At 43.6% G+C, this 18,688-nt stretch overlaps 1 protein-coding gene across 3 annotated transcripts in view; it reads right to left on the reverse strand.

The window, feature by feature from the left end:
• Positions 1 to 15,200: 15,200 nt before the first annotated feature.
• Fzd6 (frizzled class receptor 6) overlaps positions 15,201 to 18,688 on the reverse strand; it is a 31,617-nt gene continuing 28,129 nt past the window's right edge. For all 3 annotated transcript variants that reach the window (XM_060389571.1, XM_021658916.2, XM_021658917.2), the window contains exons 6-7: positions 18,175 to 18,603; positions 15,201 to 17,002 (exon numbers count right to left, since the gene is read on the reverse strand). In XM_060389571.1, coding sequence (XP_060245554.1) covers positions 16,837 to 17,002; positions 18,175 to 18,603 — 595 coding nt within the window. In that variant the 3' untranslated portion in view covers positions 15,201 to 16,836. The remainder of the gene's footprint in view (positions 17,003 to 18,174; positions 18,604 to 18,688) is intronic.

Consider the following 18,688-nt stretch of genomic DNA (forward strand, 5'->3'; position numbering starts at 1 on the left):
ATAACTTTAGACTTCAGCACATCCAGAACTATGAACTAAACACCTAATTCCTCAGTATATTTCACTCATGTGGCTATGAGTCACTTAATATGTTCAGCAGATAGTCGAGTTTCCAAGCTGCATATCCAAAGGAAGGGTTTTAATTATTTTTCTTAGTGATTTGCTCATGTCTGCATACCAAGAGTCAGGCTTGGCTGACCAAAGTCATCTTGAAATATTTAACTTAGAATTCAGTGTAGACTGAGACATGCCAAATATTTCTAAGCTTTCTATCTAGAGACACAGGTCACTTGTCAAAGTTAAGTTTTAAACCAAGCTACAGTAGGAGGAAAGATCAACTACATCAATGTGCGTCATGTCCCAGAAAGAAATATGCTGTGATTTCTGAAAAATGAGGGATGGGGAAAAAAGAAAATTTTTATCTAGTGAATATTGAGAATTCTAGAATGACAGTAAAATCCTAAATATCATTAAGCTGATTATCTTCACATACATCTGGGTATACACGGAGATATGCAATGAGCCTTGATTTAACAGCAGTGTCAAATCAAGCACATAATAGAAGCTTGCTAAACTTACATATATGTAAGCATAGTAAACTTACCGTACCATTTTCTGGGGACTGGCCACACAATGCTGGTATCTACAGCTACTTGCTTCTTCTGGTTTATGTTTGTCCTCGGAGGCTTTTAAATCGAGATAGTCAAATTTCTTCCCATTCCTTTTATTTTAATTGCCAATTCTTTCTGTATTCTTATCTTTCTGTATTCTTTCTGTATTCTGTATTCTTATGCATGCACAAATTCAGTTTTCTTCTCTCTGTATACTTGTTGAGTGGAGACTATGTATATGCTGTTCTTGAGCATGCTGTGAGCATTTAGGCCTTAAAAAACCCAGGAGCTCCCTCATCCCATGGAAAACACCCTTGGAGAGCCAGGTGTATACACAGAAAGAGCAATTGTCTAGCATGCCTGAAGTCCACATTCCATTTTTAGTACTTTAACTACAACAAAAACAAAACACCTTTGGAGTTTATGATGTCTGGAAAGCCCACAAATGAGAAGGGAGGAAGGGCCTCTTTCTTTTTAGGGGTGTTTGGCTAGGAAGTAGGTACTGTAAAACAGTAATGATTAAGTCAGTAGCAGCGTGCCCTTAGTCCCAGCACCAGAAAGGTACAGGCAGGCTGATCTCTGAGCTAAAATCCAGCTTGGGCTCTATAGTGAGTTCTTGGTTAGCTAGAGCTATATAGTAAAAAACTGAGTACCATGCATGGAGATAACCTAGAACCCCTGCCCAGATGTAGCCTACGGCAGTTCAGTGTCCAAGTGGGTTCCATAGTAATGGGAACAGGGACTGTCTCTGACATCATCTGATTGGCCTGCTCTTTGATCACATCGCCCTGAGGGGAAGCAACCTTACCAGGCCACAGAAGAAGACAATGCAGCCACTCCTGAGGAGACCTAATAGACTAGGATCAGAAGGAAGGAAAGGAAGAACTCCCCTATCAGTGGACGTGGGGAGGGGCATGCGTGGAGAAGAGGGAGAGAAGGTGGGATTGGGAGGGGAGGAGACCGGGTTTATGGGGGGATACAAAGTGAATAAAGTATAATTAATAAAAATTAAAATAAAAATTATTTTAAAAATTGCTCCAAAACATCAACAAAAAAGGATGGTGATGTTTAAACAGACACATTTTCATTATCCATTTGTCAGTTGCTGGCCATCTAGACTGGTCCCATTTCCTGGCTATTGTGAATAGGGAAGCAGCGAATGTGGAGGAGCAGCTGTCTATATGCATGCTACTGGAGAAGAAACCTAACCACCAATCTCACCTCGCTAGGAACACTTGCTATGATAATGACAGGCACGCCCATTGGGGAACAATAACACAAACATCACTCTCTGCTTGGGTAAGTTCTACTCCAAGTTGACATCCATACCCAACACCACTGCCAGGCCACGGATCTGTTACTAGATGCCCCAGGCTCCAGGGGAGGACTTAAAACCATTATTCTACTAATGGACATAGCATTAAACTGACTCCCAATGGCCTATGGTTACACTCATTAATGCACCTATGAACCTTCCCTAGAGAAGGTGCTATTCACAGTAGATGCTATCAACATAAAGGCCCATAACTGGCTGAGGCTGAAATAAGAGTGGAGATTGTTTAGCCCTAAATAGGACATATATATCACATACTTTCTCCTGAATCGTGTACAAGAGAGAGCAGAAAGAGTAGAAGAGAACAAGGAACCAGTGCCTTCTGAACAGCACAGGGCAGCACCACGTACGAACTCACAGTGATTGTGAGAGCATGCATGGGATCTGTGTAACCTCAAGCCAGCCCAAAGTCCAGCGCGGAGAGGCAAGAAGCCCACGCCCAGCCAAGAAACTGCTGGAACCTGGCAGTTGCTGGGGAGGGGCGTCTCCTTTGAGAGTGTTGCTCTCGGTATGTCACCCAAGCTCTAGCGCAAGGCCACACCATACAAGAATGCCTGCATTTCCTGAGCGTCCAGAGAAAAAGACACAAAGTTGGGTAGGTTTGGAAGGGCTGGATCTGGGAGGAGCCGGATCAAACCAAATATGATAAAACACATGACACGAAATCCTCAAAGAAGTAAGATGATTTTTTTTGAGGAAAAAGAGTTCTACTCTTTCCAGTAGGTCTAGGAGAATGAAGACGTGGCACCTGGCGTAGGTGTGTCTTGCGTGTGTGAACCACTAGGTTCAGTCCCTGGCCCTACATAAACAGAGTACGGTGGCACAGGTCTGTCACCGCAGCACTGGGAGGATGGAGGACCAGAAACTCAGGTCAGCCTCAGCTACACAGCAAATCTGAGGCACGTCTGGGCTTCGTGAGTCTCTGCTTCACGTGATATTAATAATAATGTCTATCTTATGAGCACTTTCGTGTTCACTTTTCTTTCAAATAAATGGGCTAAACTGTTGGAGACCCTGGCAGTCGGACATTTATCAGACTCCTCTCTTGCACCTGGCGTTCCTGGCTGCCTTGAGTAGGGTGATGTTGTCCAAGAGGCCCCTGTACTGGCAACTGACTGGCAACCGTCACGGCATCCCTGCTGCTTTAATAATTTCATGGGTGGAAACTTCACTCCAGCTGCAGGGAACATGGGAGTGCAGCTGTTGGGAAAGCACAAGCTTCTGGCTGAGGAGGCCTTATGCCAGTTCAGGGCTTTAGTCTGCATTAGGGACAGAAAACTTGGTGTCAGTCAGGACCCCCCAAGAGCCCAGCCTGTGATGGTTATACACCACGCTGGCTGCTTCAGAACTTCTAACAGCAGCCCTCCACAACGTCAGGGTCAGAGAAGGGCCGTCCAGGGCAAAGCATGTGATTGATGGAAGGCTTGCGACCGGTGGGGTTGGAAGTGAGCCTAGGGCAGGCTGGGACTGGTGGATTTCTTATCCAAGCACAAGTGTACCACAGCCTTTCTCTGGCGATAGAAACAGGCTATTTGCCCCTCTCTTAGAGTTAGCCTGGGAGGCTTCTCTCCTGTGCACTAACACCGTCTCCCGGGCTCTACATCTTGTCGAGTGTTTAACGTTAGGCCCTGCACAGGTTTCTCCTTTGCCTGACTGTCTTCTTGCCTGTGAGTGGAGTGGGCTGAGGTGACTGCAGGACGAGGGGGGACAGAATCATGGGCTTTCAGAATCATGAGTGGGAGTAGCAACAAGGAGGCAGCTGAGGAGCGCCAGAGAGCCATGAAGTCCTCAGCTTCCTAACGCTGTGACCCCCAACCACAAAACCATTTCTTCCTTACCTCCTAACTGTACTGTTGGCACTGGTATAAACTCTTATGCAGAGATCTGCTATTCAGGACATCTGCGAGGTGAATTCCGGAGGGAGTGCGACCCCCAGGTTGAGAACCACTGCGCTGGGGGGTGCGCACCCCGGCAGTCCAGCTCAGGGCTGTAACACTCAAGAGGAGGAGAAGCGCCTCAGTACCCTCGACTCAGAGCGGTGACTCCCTGAGTGTAGGCGATGAGCCGTGAGCACCCAGAGCCTAAGCCCCCGGCTTTGAAGGCCTGGAAAGTCTCTTCCCAGGGCTCGGAGCTAAGAGCTTCTGGATCTCGCTGGGCCCGTCAGCGCTGCCTCTCTCTGTGGTTTCAATCCAGACAGAGCAAAAAAGTCTTCAGACAGGCGCTTGTGGCACAGGAGTCTGAGGGCCCGTGATAAAGAGGCAGTTGAGGAAACCCAGTCCTGCTGTTTAGCTTCTTTACCTCCTATTTGCCCAGAGTCGCCCCGGGGGACAGCTTTAGAAGCAGCTATTCTTTTCCCAGAGAGCCCGGCCCAGCGGTGGGGGTGTGTAAGACACGCCAAGTGCCAGCGAGGGTTTGCTAGCGATCCACTTTGTTTGGCAGACCATGAACATTTTCACGTGGGCAGCTAGCAGGGCAGAACCAGTGGGGCCTGGTGATGCTCCTCGCTAGAGTGCGGAGTTGACTCAGACTTGGACATGTTGTGATGTGGAAACAAACTAACCTGTCATCCCAGCACTGGAGAGGCAGAGGCAGGAGGATTACCACAAGTTCAAGGCCAGCCAGGTTCCTGTAATGAGGTTCTATCTCAAAAAAACAATAATTTAAACACTACATTATATAATAGTATGTAATACTACACTTACATTATATAAATGTGTGGGGTTTAATAGAATCTTCACATAGGTATGTAAAAATTCAGTGTAATTTAAAAATAAGTAGGAAACACATAAAGCACATATGCACATATATGTATATATATATATGTTTATGAAATACTTTATTTGGAAAACCTTTAAAAGGATATTTGAACCAAAACTTTAAGAAGGTTCACCCTTACTTCCTTTTCTTGGTAGAAAATTAGAAGTTTTCTGCAAAGTATTTTCTAGTCTGTTTTTCTTCGGTGAACAGAAAATGAAAACCTCGAACTTGGCCCCTAGCTTTCCCCACCTCGGCAGCGTCTTTCCATCCCCACCGAGTGTCTAGCAGCCCAGCACACCGAGCGTCCGGCAGCCCAGCACACCGAGCATCCACCAGCCCAGCACACTGAGCGCCCGGCAGCCCAGCACACCGAGCGTCCACCAGCCCAGCACACCGAGCGTCCGGCAGCCCACCCACATCTCAATTCTTTTGCAGTTGCCCCTAGCAGGCCTCCTCCTCTAGCAACGATTCCCATGAATGTCACTGTCCCACTTTGAGCTGCCAACCAGCGCCGGCGCCGAGGGCTCTGATCATTTCTGATGAGCCTTTGAATCTTTCCTCGTTCTCTTTATGGATGAACTGCTGTTGAGAGTTGATAGCAGTTTGATTCCTCTGCACACGACAGACCACGTGGCTGTTGCTAAGGCCTTTGCCATCTGGAATCAAAGTCTTCGACTGTGGGCAGTGAGCTACTGAAGATTGTGCTTTCCAAGCAGAAAGGACCCAGCAGGGCTCCCTGTGGCTATAACAAATTACACCTTTCATTTCCTGGTGGCGTGTCTACTAACTGTGGCCCTGGCAGTGCTGAGCTTTCCAGAGCGGACACACCCAGCACTGCCACATTTGGGGGATGAAACTAAGGCAGCAGGAAAACTGACTTTGATGATGGCTGGAAATTCCAAACTGGTTTTGGTCTGGTTTGATCTGGAAAGTTTAGGCAAGATTTCTTCAGAGCCATGAGTAGTGTAACAGTTATGGGTTCCCATGGGCTCTCTGGGTCCTTATGAAGTCATTGTGTTCTGTGCAATTCTGTGGGATCTCAGAGACTACCTCATCACATCTTGAATGCTTTGAGTATAGTTGCACACTGTTCGTGCAAACTCTATTGCTGCAAATGTAAATCCAATGGTCTTATTCATTTTTTAAAAAGATTTATTTATTCTCTATATATACAGTGTTCTGTCTGCATGTACACCAGCATGCCAGAAGAGGACACCAGATCTTACTATAGATAGTTGTGAGCCACCATGTGGTTGCTGGGAATTCAATTCAGGACCTTTGGAAGAGCAGCCAGTGCTCTTAACCTCTGAGCATTCTCTCTAGCCCAGTCTTATGCATTTTAAGCTGAATTTCTTTAACCAGCACAGATCAGGGAGCAGCAGGTAAAAGCTCCCCCCTCCCCATCTACTGGCCTACTACAGCCAGCAACAGTGGCCAGGTTTGCCCAGGGCCTTCTGTGCTCCACTGACCCTGCATGCCACCCACCCCAATTCCTGGCCTGTGCCATCTCCTGGGACCTACCCTGATCTGCGGCCCCTGAGACCAGCATGGATCAGAGACCAGCAGGTAAGAGTGCCCCCCTCCCCACTGTCCTGCCACAGCCTGCCAGCAACAGTGGCCAGGTCTACCTGGGGCCCTCTGTGCTCTGCCTCCTTTTTGTGCCCCACACCCTAGTTCCCAGGCCTTCGCCATTTCCCGGGACCCACCTCAACCTGAGGCACTGGAGACCAGCAGGTATCAGGGAGCAGTAGGAAAACCAGAGGACGGAGGCCATCTGTGATCATGAGCTCTACCTACAACCCCAGAGACCTATTACCACCAGAAAACGCCAGGCCTGCTAATAACAGAGTCAACCACATGGCTAGGGGTCAGCACAAGAACACAAGTGACAAAACCCAGGGCTACATGACACCACCAATACCCAGCTATCCTACCACAGCAGGCCCTGAGGATCCTATCACACCAGAAGCACAAGAAACAGAGCTTAAATCTGAGGCTATGAAAATGATAGAGGCCTTAAAATGAGAAAATAAATACCTTAAAGAACTGCAGGAAAATACAACCAAACAGATGAAGAAATTGAATAAATCCCTTAAAAAAATACAAGAAAATACAACCAAATGGGAGGAAATGAATAAACTATCCAGGACCTAAAAATGGAGATAGAAGCAATAAAGAAAACACAATCTGAGGCAATCCTGGAGATGAAAAACCTAGGAAAGAGAACAGGAACTACAGACATAAGTATCAATAACAGAATATAAGAGATGGATGAGAGAATCTCAGGTGGAGAAGACATGATTGAAGAAATTGATACATCAGTCAAAGAAATTGTTATATCTTAAAAGTTCCTGACACAAAACATCCAAGAAATCTGGAACAATATGAAAAGGCCAAACCCAAGAACAATAGGACTATAAGAAGAAGAAGACTCCAAACTCCAAGGTCCAGAAAATATTTTCAACAAAATCATAGAAGAAAGCTTCCTCAACCTAAAGAAAGAAATGCCTATAAACATATAAGAAGCCTACAGAACACCAAATAGATTGGACCAAAAAAGAAAATCCACCCAACACATAATAATCAAAACACTAAATGTACAAAACAGAAGAGAATATTAAAAGCCACAAGGGAAAAAGGCCAAGTCACATATAAAGGCAAATCTATTAGAATCACACCTGACTTCTCAACAGAGACTATGGAAGCCAGAAGGGCCTGGACAGATGTCATGCAGACACTAAGAGAGCACAGATGTCAACCCAGACTACTATACCCAGCAAAACTTTCAATCACCATAGTTGAAGAAAAAAAAGATAGTCCATAACAAAACCAAGTTTAAACAGTACCTAACACAAACCCAACCCTACAGAAGATACTAGAAGGAAAACTCCAATCCACAGAGGCTAACTACATCCGGGAAAACACAGGAATCAAATAACCCCACAGCTGCAAAAACAAAAGAAATGAAGCACACACACTCTCTCTACCACCAACATAAAAATAACAGGAAGTAACAACAACTGGTCATTAATATCTCTCAACATCAATGGCCTCAACTCCCCAGTATAAAGACACAGGCTAACAGAATGGATATGTAAACAGGACCTATTATTCTGTTGCATACAAGAAACACACCTCAGAAATAATGATAGACATTTCTTCAGAATAAAGGGCTGGAAAAAGGTTTTCCAAGCAAATGGACAAAAGAAACAAGCTGGCATGACTATTCTAACATCTAATAATATAGAGCTTCAACCAAAATTAATCAAAAGTGATGGGGATGGGCACTTCATACTCATCAAAGAAAAATCGACCAAGATGATATCTTAATTCTGAATATATATGCCCCAAATGCAAGGGTACCCACATTTGTAAAAGAAACATTAGTAAAGCTTAAATCACACATTAAACTCCACATGCTAATAGTAGAAGACTTCAACACACCTCTCTCACCAATCAGATCAGTGAGATGGAAACTAAACAGACAAATAATGAAACTAACCGATGTTATGAGTGAATTGGACCTAACAGCTAATCTACAGAACATGCTATCTAAACACAAAAGAATATATCTTCTCAGCACTTCACAGAACCTTCTCCAAAATTAGCCACATTCTCAGACACAAAGTAAGTATCAACAAATACAAGAAAATTGAAATAACACCTTGTATTCTATCAGACCACCATGGATTAAAACTAGACTTCAACAACAGAAACAACAGAATGCCTACAAACTCATGGAAACTGAACAACTCTCTACTTAATGACCACTGGGTCAGGGAGGAAATAAAGAAATTAAATACTTTCTAGAATTCAATAAAAATGAAGGCACAACATACCCAAATTTATGGGACACAATAAAGCAGTGTTAAAGAGGAAAGTTCGTAGTGCTAAGTGCCTTCATTAAAAAATGTGTAGAGAACTCATACTAGCAACTTAATAGCTTACCTGAAAGCTCTAGAAAAAAAATGAAGCAAACACACCCAAGAGGAGTCAATGGCAGGAAATAATCAAACTCAGGGCTGAAATCAATAACCTAGAGAATACAGAGAATCAATAAAACCAAGAGCTGTTTTTTTTTTTGAGAAAAATTAACAAGATAGACAAAACCTTAGCCAAACTAATTAAAAGACAGACAGACAGACAGACAGAGAAATAGACAGAAAATAAAAATTAATAAATCAGAAATGAAAAGGAGGATATAACAACTGACACCAAGGAGATCCAAAGAATTGTTAGCTCATACTGCAAACACTTGTGTGTCATAAACTGGAAAATCTAAATAAAATGGATGATTTTCTTGATAGATACCACTTACCAAAGTTAAATCAAGATCAGGTTAAGAACTTAAATAAATCTACAACCCCTAACAAAATAGAGGCAGTCATCAAAAGCCTCCCAACCAAAAAGAGCCCTGGGCCAGATGGTTTTAGCACAGAAGTCTACCGGACTTTCAAAGAACTAATAACAATACTTCTCAAACTATTCCACAAAATAGAAATAGAAGGAAGATTGCCAAACTCATTCTATGAGGCCACAGTCACCATGATATTTAAACTACACAAAGACTCAAAAAAGAAAGTGAATTTCAGACCAATCTCCCTTATGAACATTGATGCAAAAATACTCAATAAAACACTTGCAAACTGAATCCAGGAACAGATTAAAAATACCATCCACCATGATCAAGTAGGTGACATCCAGGTATGCAGGGGTGGATCAATACATGAAAATCCATCAATGTAATCCACCATCTAAACAAACTGAAGGAGAAAAAAAACCACATGATCATCTCATTAGATGTTGAAAAGGCCTATGACAAAATCCAACACCCCTTCATGTTTAAAGTTGTGGAGAGATCAGGGATTCAAGGCACATACCTGAACATAATAAAGGCAATATACAGCAAGCCAATTGCCAACATCAAGTTAAATGGAGAGAAACTTAAAGCGTTTGCACTAAAATCAGGGACTAGACAAGGATGCCCACTCAGACCATATATCTCTTCAATATTGTACTTGAAGTTTTAGCTGGAGAAATAAGACAAGTAAAGGAGATCAAGGGGATACAAATTAGAAGAAAAAAAAGTCAAAGTTTCACTATTCACAGATGATATGATAGTGTACATAACTGACCCTCAAGATTCTACCAGAGAACTCCTACGGCTGATAAGCACCTTCAGCAAAATGGTTGGATACAAAATTAACTCCAAAAGGTCAGTTGCCCTCCTGTAACCAAGCAACAAAAGGGCTGAGAAAGAAATTAGGAAAACAACACCCTTCACAATAGCCACAAATAATATAAAATATCTTGGTGTAACTCTAACCAAGCAAGTGAAAGACCTATATGACAAGAACTTCAAGTCTTTGAAGAAAGAAATTGAAGAAGATGTTAGAAGATGGAAAGATCTTCCATGCTCATGGATCGATAGGATTAACATAGTAAAAATGGCCATCCTGCCAACAGTCATCTACAGATTCAATGCAATTTCCATCAAAATTCCAACACAACTCTTTGTAACCTACAAAGAGCAACCATTAACTTCATATGGAAAAATAAAAGACCCAGGATAGCAATTCTGTACAATAAAAGAACTTCTGGTGCTATCAACATTCTGATCTAAAGCTCTATATACTACAGAGCAATAGTTATAAAAACTTCATGGTATTGGCATAGAAACACACAGGTTGATCAATGGAAACAAACTGAAGACCCAGAAATAAACCCACACTCGTATGGGCACTTGAGTTTTGACAGAAGCCAAAATCATATAATGGAAAAAGAAAGCATCTTCAACAAATGGTGCTGGTCTAATTGGATGTCTACATGCAGAAAATTTCAAATAGACCCGTATTAATCACCCTGCACAAAACTCAAGTCCAGGTGGATCAAAGACCTTGACATAAAAACAGAAACTCTAAATCTATTAGAAGACAAAGTGTGGAAAAGTTTGGAACTCATTGGCATAGGGGACAACTTCCTGAATAGAACACCAACAGCACAGGCTCTTAGAGCAACAATTAATAAACAGGATCTCATGAAACTGAGAAGCTTCTGTAAGTGAAAGGACACTGTCAATAGAACAAAATGGCAGTCTACAGATTGAGAAAAGATCTTTACCAACCCTACATCAGACAGAGGGCTAATATCTAAAATATACAAAGAACTTAAGAAAGTAAATGTCAACAAATCAAATAATCCAATAAAAAATGGGGTAAAGAACTAAACCGAGAATTCACAACAGAGGAATCGCAAATGGCTGAGAAACACTTAAAGAAATGTTCAATATCCTTAGCCATCAGAGAAATGCAAATCAAACTGACTCTAAGATTCCATCTTACACAGTCAGAATGGCTAAGATCAAAGACTCAAGTAACAACACATTCTGGGGAGGATGTGGAGGAAGGGAAACCCTCCTCCATTGCTGGTGTTAGTGCAACCTCTCTGGAAATCAATTTGGTGCTTTCTCAGAAAATTAGAAACAGTTTTAACTCAAGACCCAGCTATATCCCTCCTGGGCAAATACCCAAAAGATGCTCGCCCATACAACAAGGACATTTGTTCAACCTTGTTCATAGCAGCTTTTTTCGTAATAGCCAGAACCTGGAAACAACCCAGATGTCCCTCAACTGAGGAATGGATACAGAAATTGTGGTACATCTACACAATGGAATACTACTCAGCAATTAAAAACAAGGAAATCACGAGATTTGCAGGCAAATGGATGGAACTAGAAAATATCATCCTAAGTGAGTAACACAGAAACAAAAAGACACACATGGTATATACTCACTTATAAATGAATGTTAGACCAATAGTACAGGATAACCATAATACAATCTACAGACCCAAAGAAGCTAAGTAACAAGGAGGGAGTAAGGGAGGGTGCTGGAATGTCACTCCGAGGGGAAATAGAATAGACAGCAGAAGTGGATGAAGAGAGGGAACTGGGAAGGAAATAGAATGGGGAGGGGAAACGGCTGGAAATCAGATGTGGGGAGAACAGGGGGTGGGAGGTGAGAAGGCTGGGAACAAGAAGGGAAACTGAGGAGGCATCTCTTTGTCAAGCTGGAGACCTGTGACAGGGTAGACTCCTCGGAAGATATGGATGTGACTCCAGCTGAGAATCCTGACAGGGGATGAAGCCTGAAGTGAGCACCTCCTAGCCAGGCAGGCCTAGAGGAAGAAAGAGAACAACTCACCTACAAAACCTGTGATCCAAAAATTACCCTGCCTACAAGAAGTGCAGGTATAATGAGGGAGCAGAGACTGAGGGAAAGTCCAACCAATGACTGGCCCAGCCTGGGATCCACCCAAGGTAGAGAGCCAGCCCCTGACACTATTAATGATGCTCTGCTATGCTTCTAGACAGAGAACTAACTTGACAGTCATCTGGGAGGCTCCAGCCAGCAGCAGATCAAGACAGAAGCTGCGACTTGCAGCCAAGCATGGGGCGGAGCTCCGGGGTCCTGTGAAGTGTTGGGGAAAAGATGGAAGGACATGGAGGGGACAAGAAGGAACCTCACAAGAAGACCAACAGAGACAGCTAACCAGGCCCATGGGGGCTTACAGAGACTGAGACATCACTATGGAGCATGCATGGTCTGGAGCTAGGCCCCCCGCACATATGTGGCTGATGGGCGGCTTGGTTTTCATATGGGTCGCCTGGCGAGTGGAGATGGCAGAGGCAGGGGCTGTTTCTAACATGGACTCTATTGCCTACGTTTAGATCACTTCCCCCTGGCAGCACTGCCTTGCCTGGCCTCAGGGGATGAGGATATGCTCAGTCTAGTCCTGATCTGACTTGAGGTGCTGGAGAATTTTGATGTGGGGGTGAGGAGCTTCCCTTTTCTGGGAGAAAGGACGAGGGGAACAGGAAAGGGAGGAAAGGGAGACTGAAGGAGAGGAAGGAGGGCACCGTTGGGATGTAAATAAACTGAAATTTTAAAAAAGAAAATGCTATATAATCCATTTATGTATTTAATATATATGGGTATTTTTCATGTATCTCCGTGTACCTTGTACATTCCTGGTGCCTGTGGAGGCCTAAAAAGGGTGTCAGTTCTCTCCTGGGATGGTTGAAAGCCATCATGTGGATTTTGGGAACCAAACCTGGATCTTCTGGAAGGCCAACCAGTACTCTTATGCTATGTAAGTCCTAAAAAAAAGTCACTTTTTTTCTAAGTTAATGGGTCCTGTTTGAGTTAGAGTGACTTCATAAAACACACAGATACGCGGTTGTTTTCTTTCAAATTAAATGATACTTTTGAGGTTTTGACATAGTACTCAAAATGAATGTCTTTTAAATTCAAGTGCAAAGCCAAGGATGAGTGGAGTGTATGTTGACTTTCACCAATACTCAAATTGTCGTCCATTAGATGATGCGCTGTGATGGAGGAAGGTGACTGAGAGAACTGAAGGATGTTATTGCATTAATAGACTCACCAAGCACATCGCAGCACCATATTGAGGTGCTGGCTGGTGGCTCACCAAACCTGCTTCTTCTCCCTGACAAGCATGCACCTTCAACACATTTTTCAGCTTCTCTTGCTACAGATATGGATGCCCATGTCTGGTAAATGAAATGAATGTATATCACTTTAGCCTGGGTACCCTCCCTCCAGGGGAAAGATGAAAGCGCGGTGGATGGGAGTGGTAGGGAGTGGTAGGGCGAAGGGCAGGAGGAAACACCTGTGCCTGTCAGCTGAATAATAAGTTTCTTTTATTTATTATTTATTTTTTATTACACTTTATTCACTTCGTATCCCCCCATAAGCCCATCCCTCCCCCTTCCTCACACATGCCCCTCCCCAAGTCCACTGATAGGAGAGGTCCTCCTCTCCTTCCTTCTGATCTTAGTCTATCAGATCACATCAGGAGTGGCTTCACTGTCATCTTCTGTGGCCTGGTAAGGCTGCTCCCCGCTCAGGGGGAGGTGGTCAAAGAGCAGGCCAATCAGATTATGTCAGAGGCAGCCCCTCTTCCCATTACTATGTAACCCACTTGGACACTAAACTGCCATGGGCTACATCTGTGCAGGGGTTCTAGGTTATCTCCATGCCTGGTACTTGGTTGGAGTGTGAGTCTCTGGGAAGACCCCCGGAATAATGAGTTTCTTACACTCCTAAGATTTGGGGGCTTATTAGCTGTGGCAGCTAGTTTAAGGTTAACTAATATTGACAGAATAACACATTTAGTAACATTTTATACCCATCATTAGCTTTTTGGAAAAAAACCTGTAAGCTAGATTATGGTTTTAAAAATTTATTACTTTTTGGTCACTCATGCCTGATTAGAGAATAGACACTTTTTTTCTTTTTGAGACAGGGTCTCTCTACATAGCCCTGGCTATCCTGAAACTCACTGTGTAGACCAGGCTGGACTTGAACTTACAGAGATCTGCCTGCCTCTGCCTTTGGAGTGCTGTGATTAAAAGCATGTGGCTTCTCCATGCCTGGCCTGATAGGCACTCTTAAAAAATTATACATTTATGTATTTTGTGCGTATGAACATTCTGCCTGTATGTGTGTGGGCACCACAACACAGAACAAAGTGTCAGACTCCCTGGAACTAAAGTTGGGGATGGTTGTGGGTGCTGGGAATCAAAGCTAGGTCCCTCTAAGAACAAGTGCTCTTAACTGCTGAACCATCTCTCCAGTGCCTAGGGTTTGTGGAAGGCCAAGCGTGGTGGTGTGAGCCTACCATCCCAGCACTCAGGAGGTGCAGGCAGGACTGTGATCCTGAGGCCAGCCTGGAGTACACAGGAAAACGTAGGACAGCTCAGGCCAGTGACCCTGTCTTGAAATGAATCACAGGGAATAAATAGTAACCCTCTTCCTCCAAAAGCTTTTCATTTGCTTCTGCCTGTGCATGAGGCTCCTACCACATAGCGGCCTTAACCCAGGACCGGAGTCTGAGCTGCTTCTACCCCACCGAAATAACATGAACTGTGCTTGTCTTCAGGCTGTGGAGGCCACAGTTTTAATGTTCTGGCAGGTACTGGTCCTTTTCTCCATGTCACAGCTTCAGTCCCTGAGGTTCCTTCCACAGCACTCTGCTTCTCAACGGCTTCACATCAGCAAATGGTCCTAGACAGAAGAAGCTGCAAGCTCTGGGGGTGGCCATGGGATTCCTCTCCTCCCACAGCTCACGCTGACAACCCCTCACTGCTTCATTAGCTGTTTAGAATCTGGAAGGCAGTATGGCTGCCCTGCACTGCTTCACTGGGGAGGTTTGTTCCAACGACCCAATCCATGGTGGGAGCAGACACACAAGGCCCTGGCTCCCTTTGCCTTATCCAGCAGGCCTCCAGCAGCTCTAACACAATTACAGAAAATACGACTACATAATATAAAGAAACTGCGACAAAATGCAAATGTCTTCATTGTCTTCTTCTTTAGGTAAAAAGAATTTTCTGATTTATTACTTATGCCTTCATTAATCTGAAAAAATTACACTATTTCTTGGGTCAGTACTAAATATCTGCACATAATACAATCTTCTATACAAAGAAAATTTTATTGATGAAAAGATCACACAAAAAGTTCTTGTGTACAAAGTCTATATATGTGGAAAAGCTAGTATTTACAACATTTTCCATACAGTACATAATTCTCATTTTAAACTTTAACAGAAGGTCCAACAGACCCAAAGTATCCAAGAAAACTTTGCTCAAGAAATAATACTTAATGAGTAACAAAATTAAGAAATTCCTTAGTATTTTTAAGTGTGTTGTTCAAACCATATTTGTTTATTGGGACGTTTTCCATATCTGTTTGACTGCTAGTGTTAGCACACTTTCTCTTGCAGTTTAGCTGCAGATGAAAATTTTGCACAGCACCTGAGAAAGATAGGATACAATGTGTATGTAGTATTTTGAAAATATTTAAGTTTAAAGTTTACAAAAGCATGAAAGCTGGGTGTGGTGGCTCAAGCCTTTAACCCCAGCACTGAGGGGGAGATGAGTGGGTGCAGAGTAGGGCAGATCTCTGTGATCCGCCTGGTCTACTAGTGAGTGCCAGGACAGCTGGAGAGAGCTACACAGTGAGACCCTCTCTCGGGATCTAAACTAAAGTAGGTATGAGCAACGATCAACGGCCATAATTCAATCTTGAGTGGTAATGTAACACTCGGGGGAAAAAAGGAAGTCAACAGCATGGCTTAACTTATGGAAAGCTAACATCTCATCTCATTTAAAAGCACAAAGGATGAGGGCATACAATCAGGAAGTGGCTGTGTCAGCATGGGCCTCCCCTCAGAGACCTACAAAACTCACATGAACGCTAAGGCACAAGTGGCTTGAGTTGAACGGTTCTTGCAAACCTTTCAGTGTGACACCTATTCTATACCATAAAGAGGCTGTTTTACAAGTTGTTTAAAAATTCAGTGTAGCAGCTACCACAAACTAGTTAAAATATTAGAAGAACATCATAAAAATATTTGAATCAATTTTCTAAAAAAGTTCAAATACATAAGCATATTTTCAAATATATATATATAAAGATACAATGATAAGTTTTAAATACTTCAGCAAAAAAAATTCCTGGTTCTATATCAAAAGAGTGAAACCACATAGAATATCTTAAAATACTTCACTGAAAGAATCCTCATAAATAGAAGGAAGATTCCTCTAACGCCCTTCCCAGCCCCACATTTAAGAAATATTATCAAGCAGGACATTTGTTTGGTTTTTTTTCAGGTATAAATGCATTGTATTATTCTTGAAATCTGTTTTTCCCCCCAGTATAACAGCAGACAAAAGCTGGGCTGTGGTGGGCTACACCTTTAATCTCAGCACTCAGGAGTAGAGGCAGGCGGATCTGTTTAGTTTGAGGCCAGCCTGGTCTACACTGTGTGTTCCAGGACAGCCAGGGCTACACAGAGAAACCCTATTTCAAAAAACAAAAATCAAAGCCAAACCAAAAATAGTAGACAGAGCTGGATTAAGTGCAAATTAAGAATGCAGGAGTAATTTCTGTTTTGCAGCACGGGGAGGTGAACAGGTGCCCAAGGAGTCCAGGTGGGTGTGCCACTGAGCTGCTCTCCCTGCTCAACAGTGGTTTTCCTACAGCAAATGCATCGGTCACCTCCAGTGTAATATACATTTGCTTCCAGGGTAATGAGGTGCCGCTTTCTTCAAGTGTCGGAATGGCTGCCAGCACCCTGCTCTTTTCTCACTCCAGAAGCTGAGCGGACAAGCAGAGACGTGGAGCCTGTGAGGCTGCTTGGTCCTGGAGAACTGGGGCCCTGCCAATTGCTGCACTTCACCATGCCCACTTCAACACCACTCTTTGGACTGACCCTAGAAAACAAGAAGGCTGACATGCATATACACAGAAGCACAAAGAGGATGTCAGTCATCCTGACTGCTGCTCATCTGCCCTATTTGCTCGATCACAAGATATTCCACTAAAGCTCGAGGGTATCACTCCGGAATACAATCTGTGCTGACTTCAGCCACTTTACTGACAGCTAGTCCTGCAAGGCCGAGCATGGCATCTCACAGGGAACACAATCACTAGGGCAGATTCCTGCTCCCAGTTTCCTGAGTCCTCATCAGTGCTGAGATGCCATTCTTTGCTAGGTGCAGTGGTACACTCTTTTAGTCCCAGGCAGAGGCAGTCATATCTTTGAGATTGAGGCCAGCCTGGTCTAGAGAGCAAGTTCCATGACAGCCAGGACCAGGAATACGAAGATGACCAAGACCTCAGTCAGATCCAGCGAGGATAAGAACATCCTGCTAGTTCCAGCCAGGCATATGGAAGCATTACACGAACATTGTACCCAACCCAGTCTGAAAGGGCTGGGCAGTCCAACCGTGAGAGCTTGCTACCGTTAGCTGTCCACATTCTAAGAGGACAAACAAAGACATAGAAAACCAAACCAAACCAAATCCCTGTGCTTTGGACACTTTTGTCCACGGGGGGAAAATCCATATATTCTTTCATGTTCAGAAACTGAAAAAAATTTTATAATCATCTTGTATAAAATTTCACATTTAGCCATAATGTTGTAATGTACTGTTTCGTTTCCTTGAGATGTTTCTTTCTTGTGACTGATAGGGCCGAGGCTAGCCTTGAGCTTGTAAGAAACCCAGGTCAACCTCAAATTCATGCTCCTCATAACTCCAGATGCCCAGTGCTGGGATTACAGGCATATACCACCACGCTTAGCTGCAGTGTATGATGATAGTTTGGCCTGTATTCAGATGCATTTGAAACACCTAAATGTCAAATATCATTACAATCATCACAAGAAACAAATATCACTTTCCAACTTGAATATCACATATTAAGACTTTTCTTAAATCTAAGAATTAAACAATGAAGTAGTATGTTTATTAGTTGAAACCAAACTCCCTTAGATTAAAAGTATCTCATCATGAAATGCTTTTGCTCTAGGTATGGTATGTGCCAATAAAAGATGAACAGTGCTCTCAGATCACGGCAATTTCGATAACAAAGTTAGTCTCACCTTCCTTCGCTTGGAGCTCCTTCCGACACACTGCTTTTTTCCTTCACACTGCCTGCTCGGCTCTTCCTGTCATTCTGTTCCCCGGAGAGCTTGGAGCTGGATGCTGCTGGGAAAGCGGGTTCTCCACAGTCCTGTTCCTTTGCTCGGGGCGTGTTGGCTCTCTCCGCTCTCACCTCTTTCATGGATGCCTCTGGGGAGGTTTGGATTTCTGTTGACGTTTCTTGTCCTAAGTAATCATGGTCAGCAATTGCCATGGCAGATGTGCCATGATTTGTGGCCGCTCCTGTGCTAGTTCCCATGGACTTGGAAATGACCTTCAGCTTATGTGAGCCTGGTTTGCAATGCTTCTTTTTGTGTTTCACTTTCGAATTGTGCTTCAGGAAAAACTCACAGGACTCCTGCAGCACTCTTCGGCTTTCACTGATGGGGCTGCAGGAAAACCCAAGCAGAGGATTTGCTCAATACATCTCAGGTGTTACAAATGGGATCTTTGCCCCATTTTCATTAGTGAGAA

The sequence above is a fragment of the Meriones unguiculatus genome, chromosome 8 (assembly GCF_030254825.1).
Source record: "Meriones unguiculatus strain TT.TT164.6M chromosome 8, Bangor_MerUng_6.1, whole genome shotgun sequence".
Lineage (NCBI taxonomy): Eukaryota > Metazoa > Chordata > Mammalia > Rodentia > Muridae > Meriones > Meriones unguiculatus.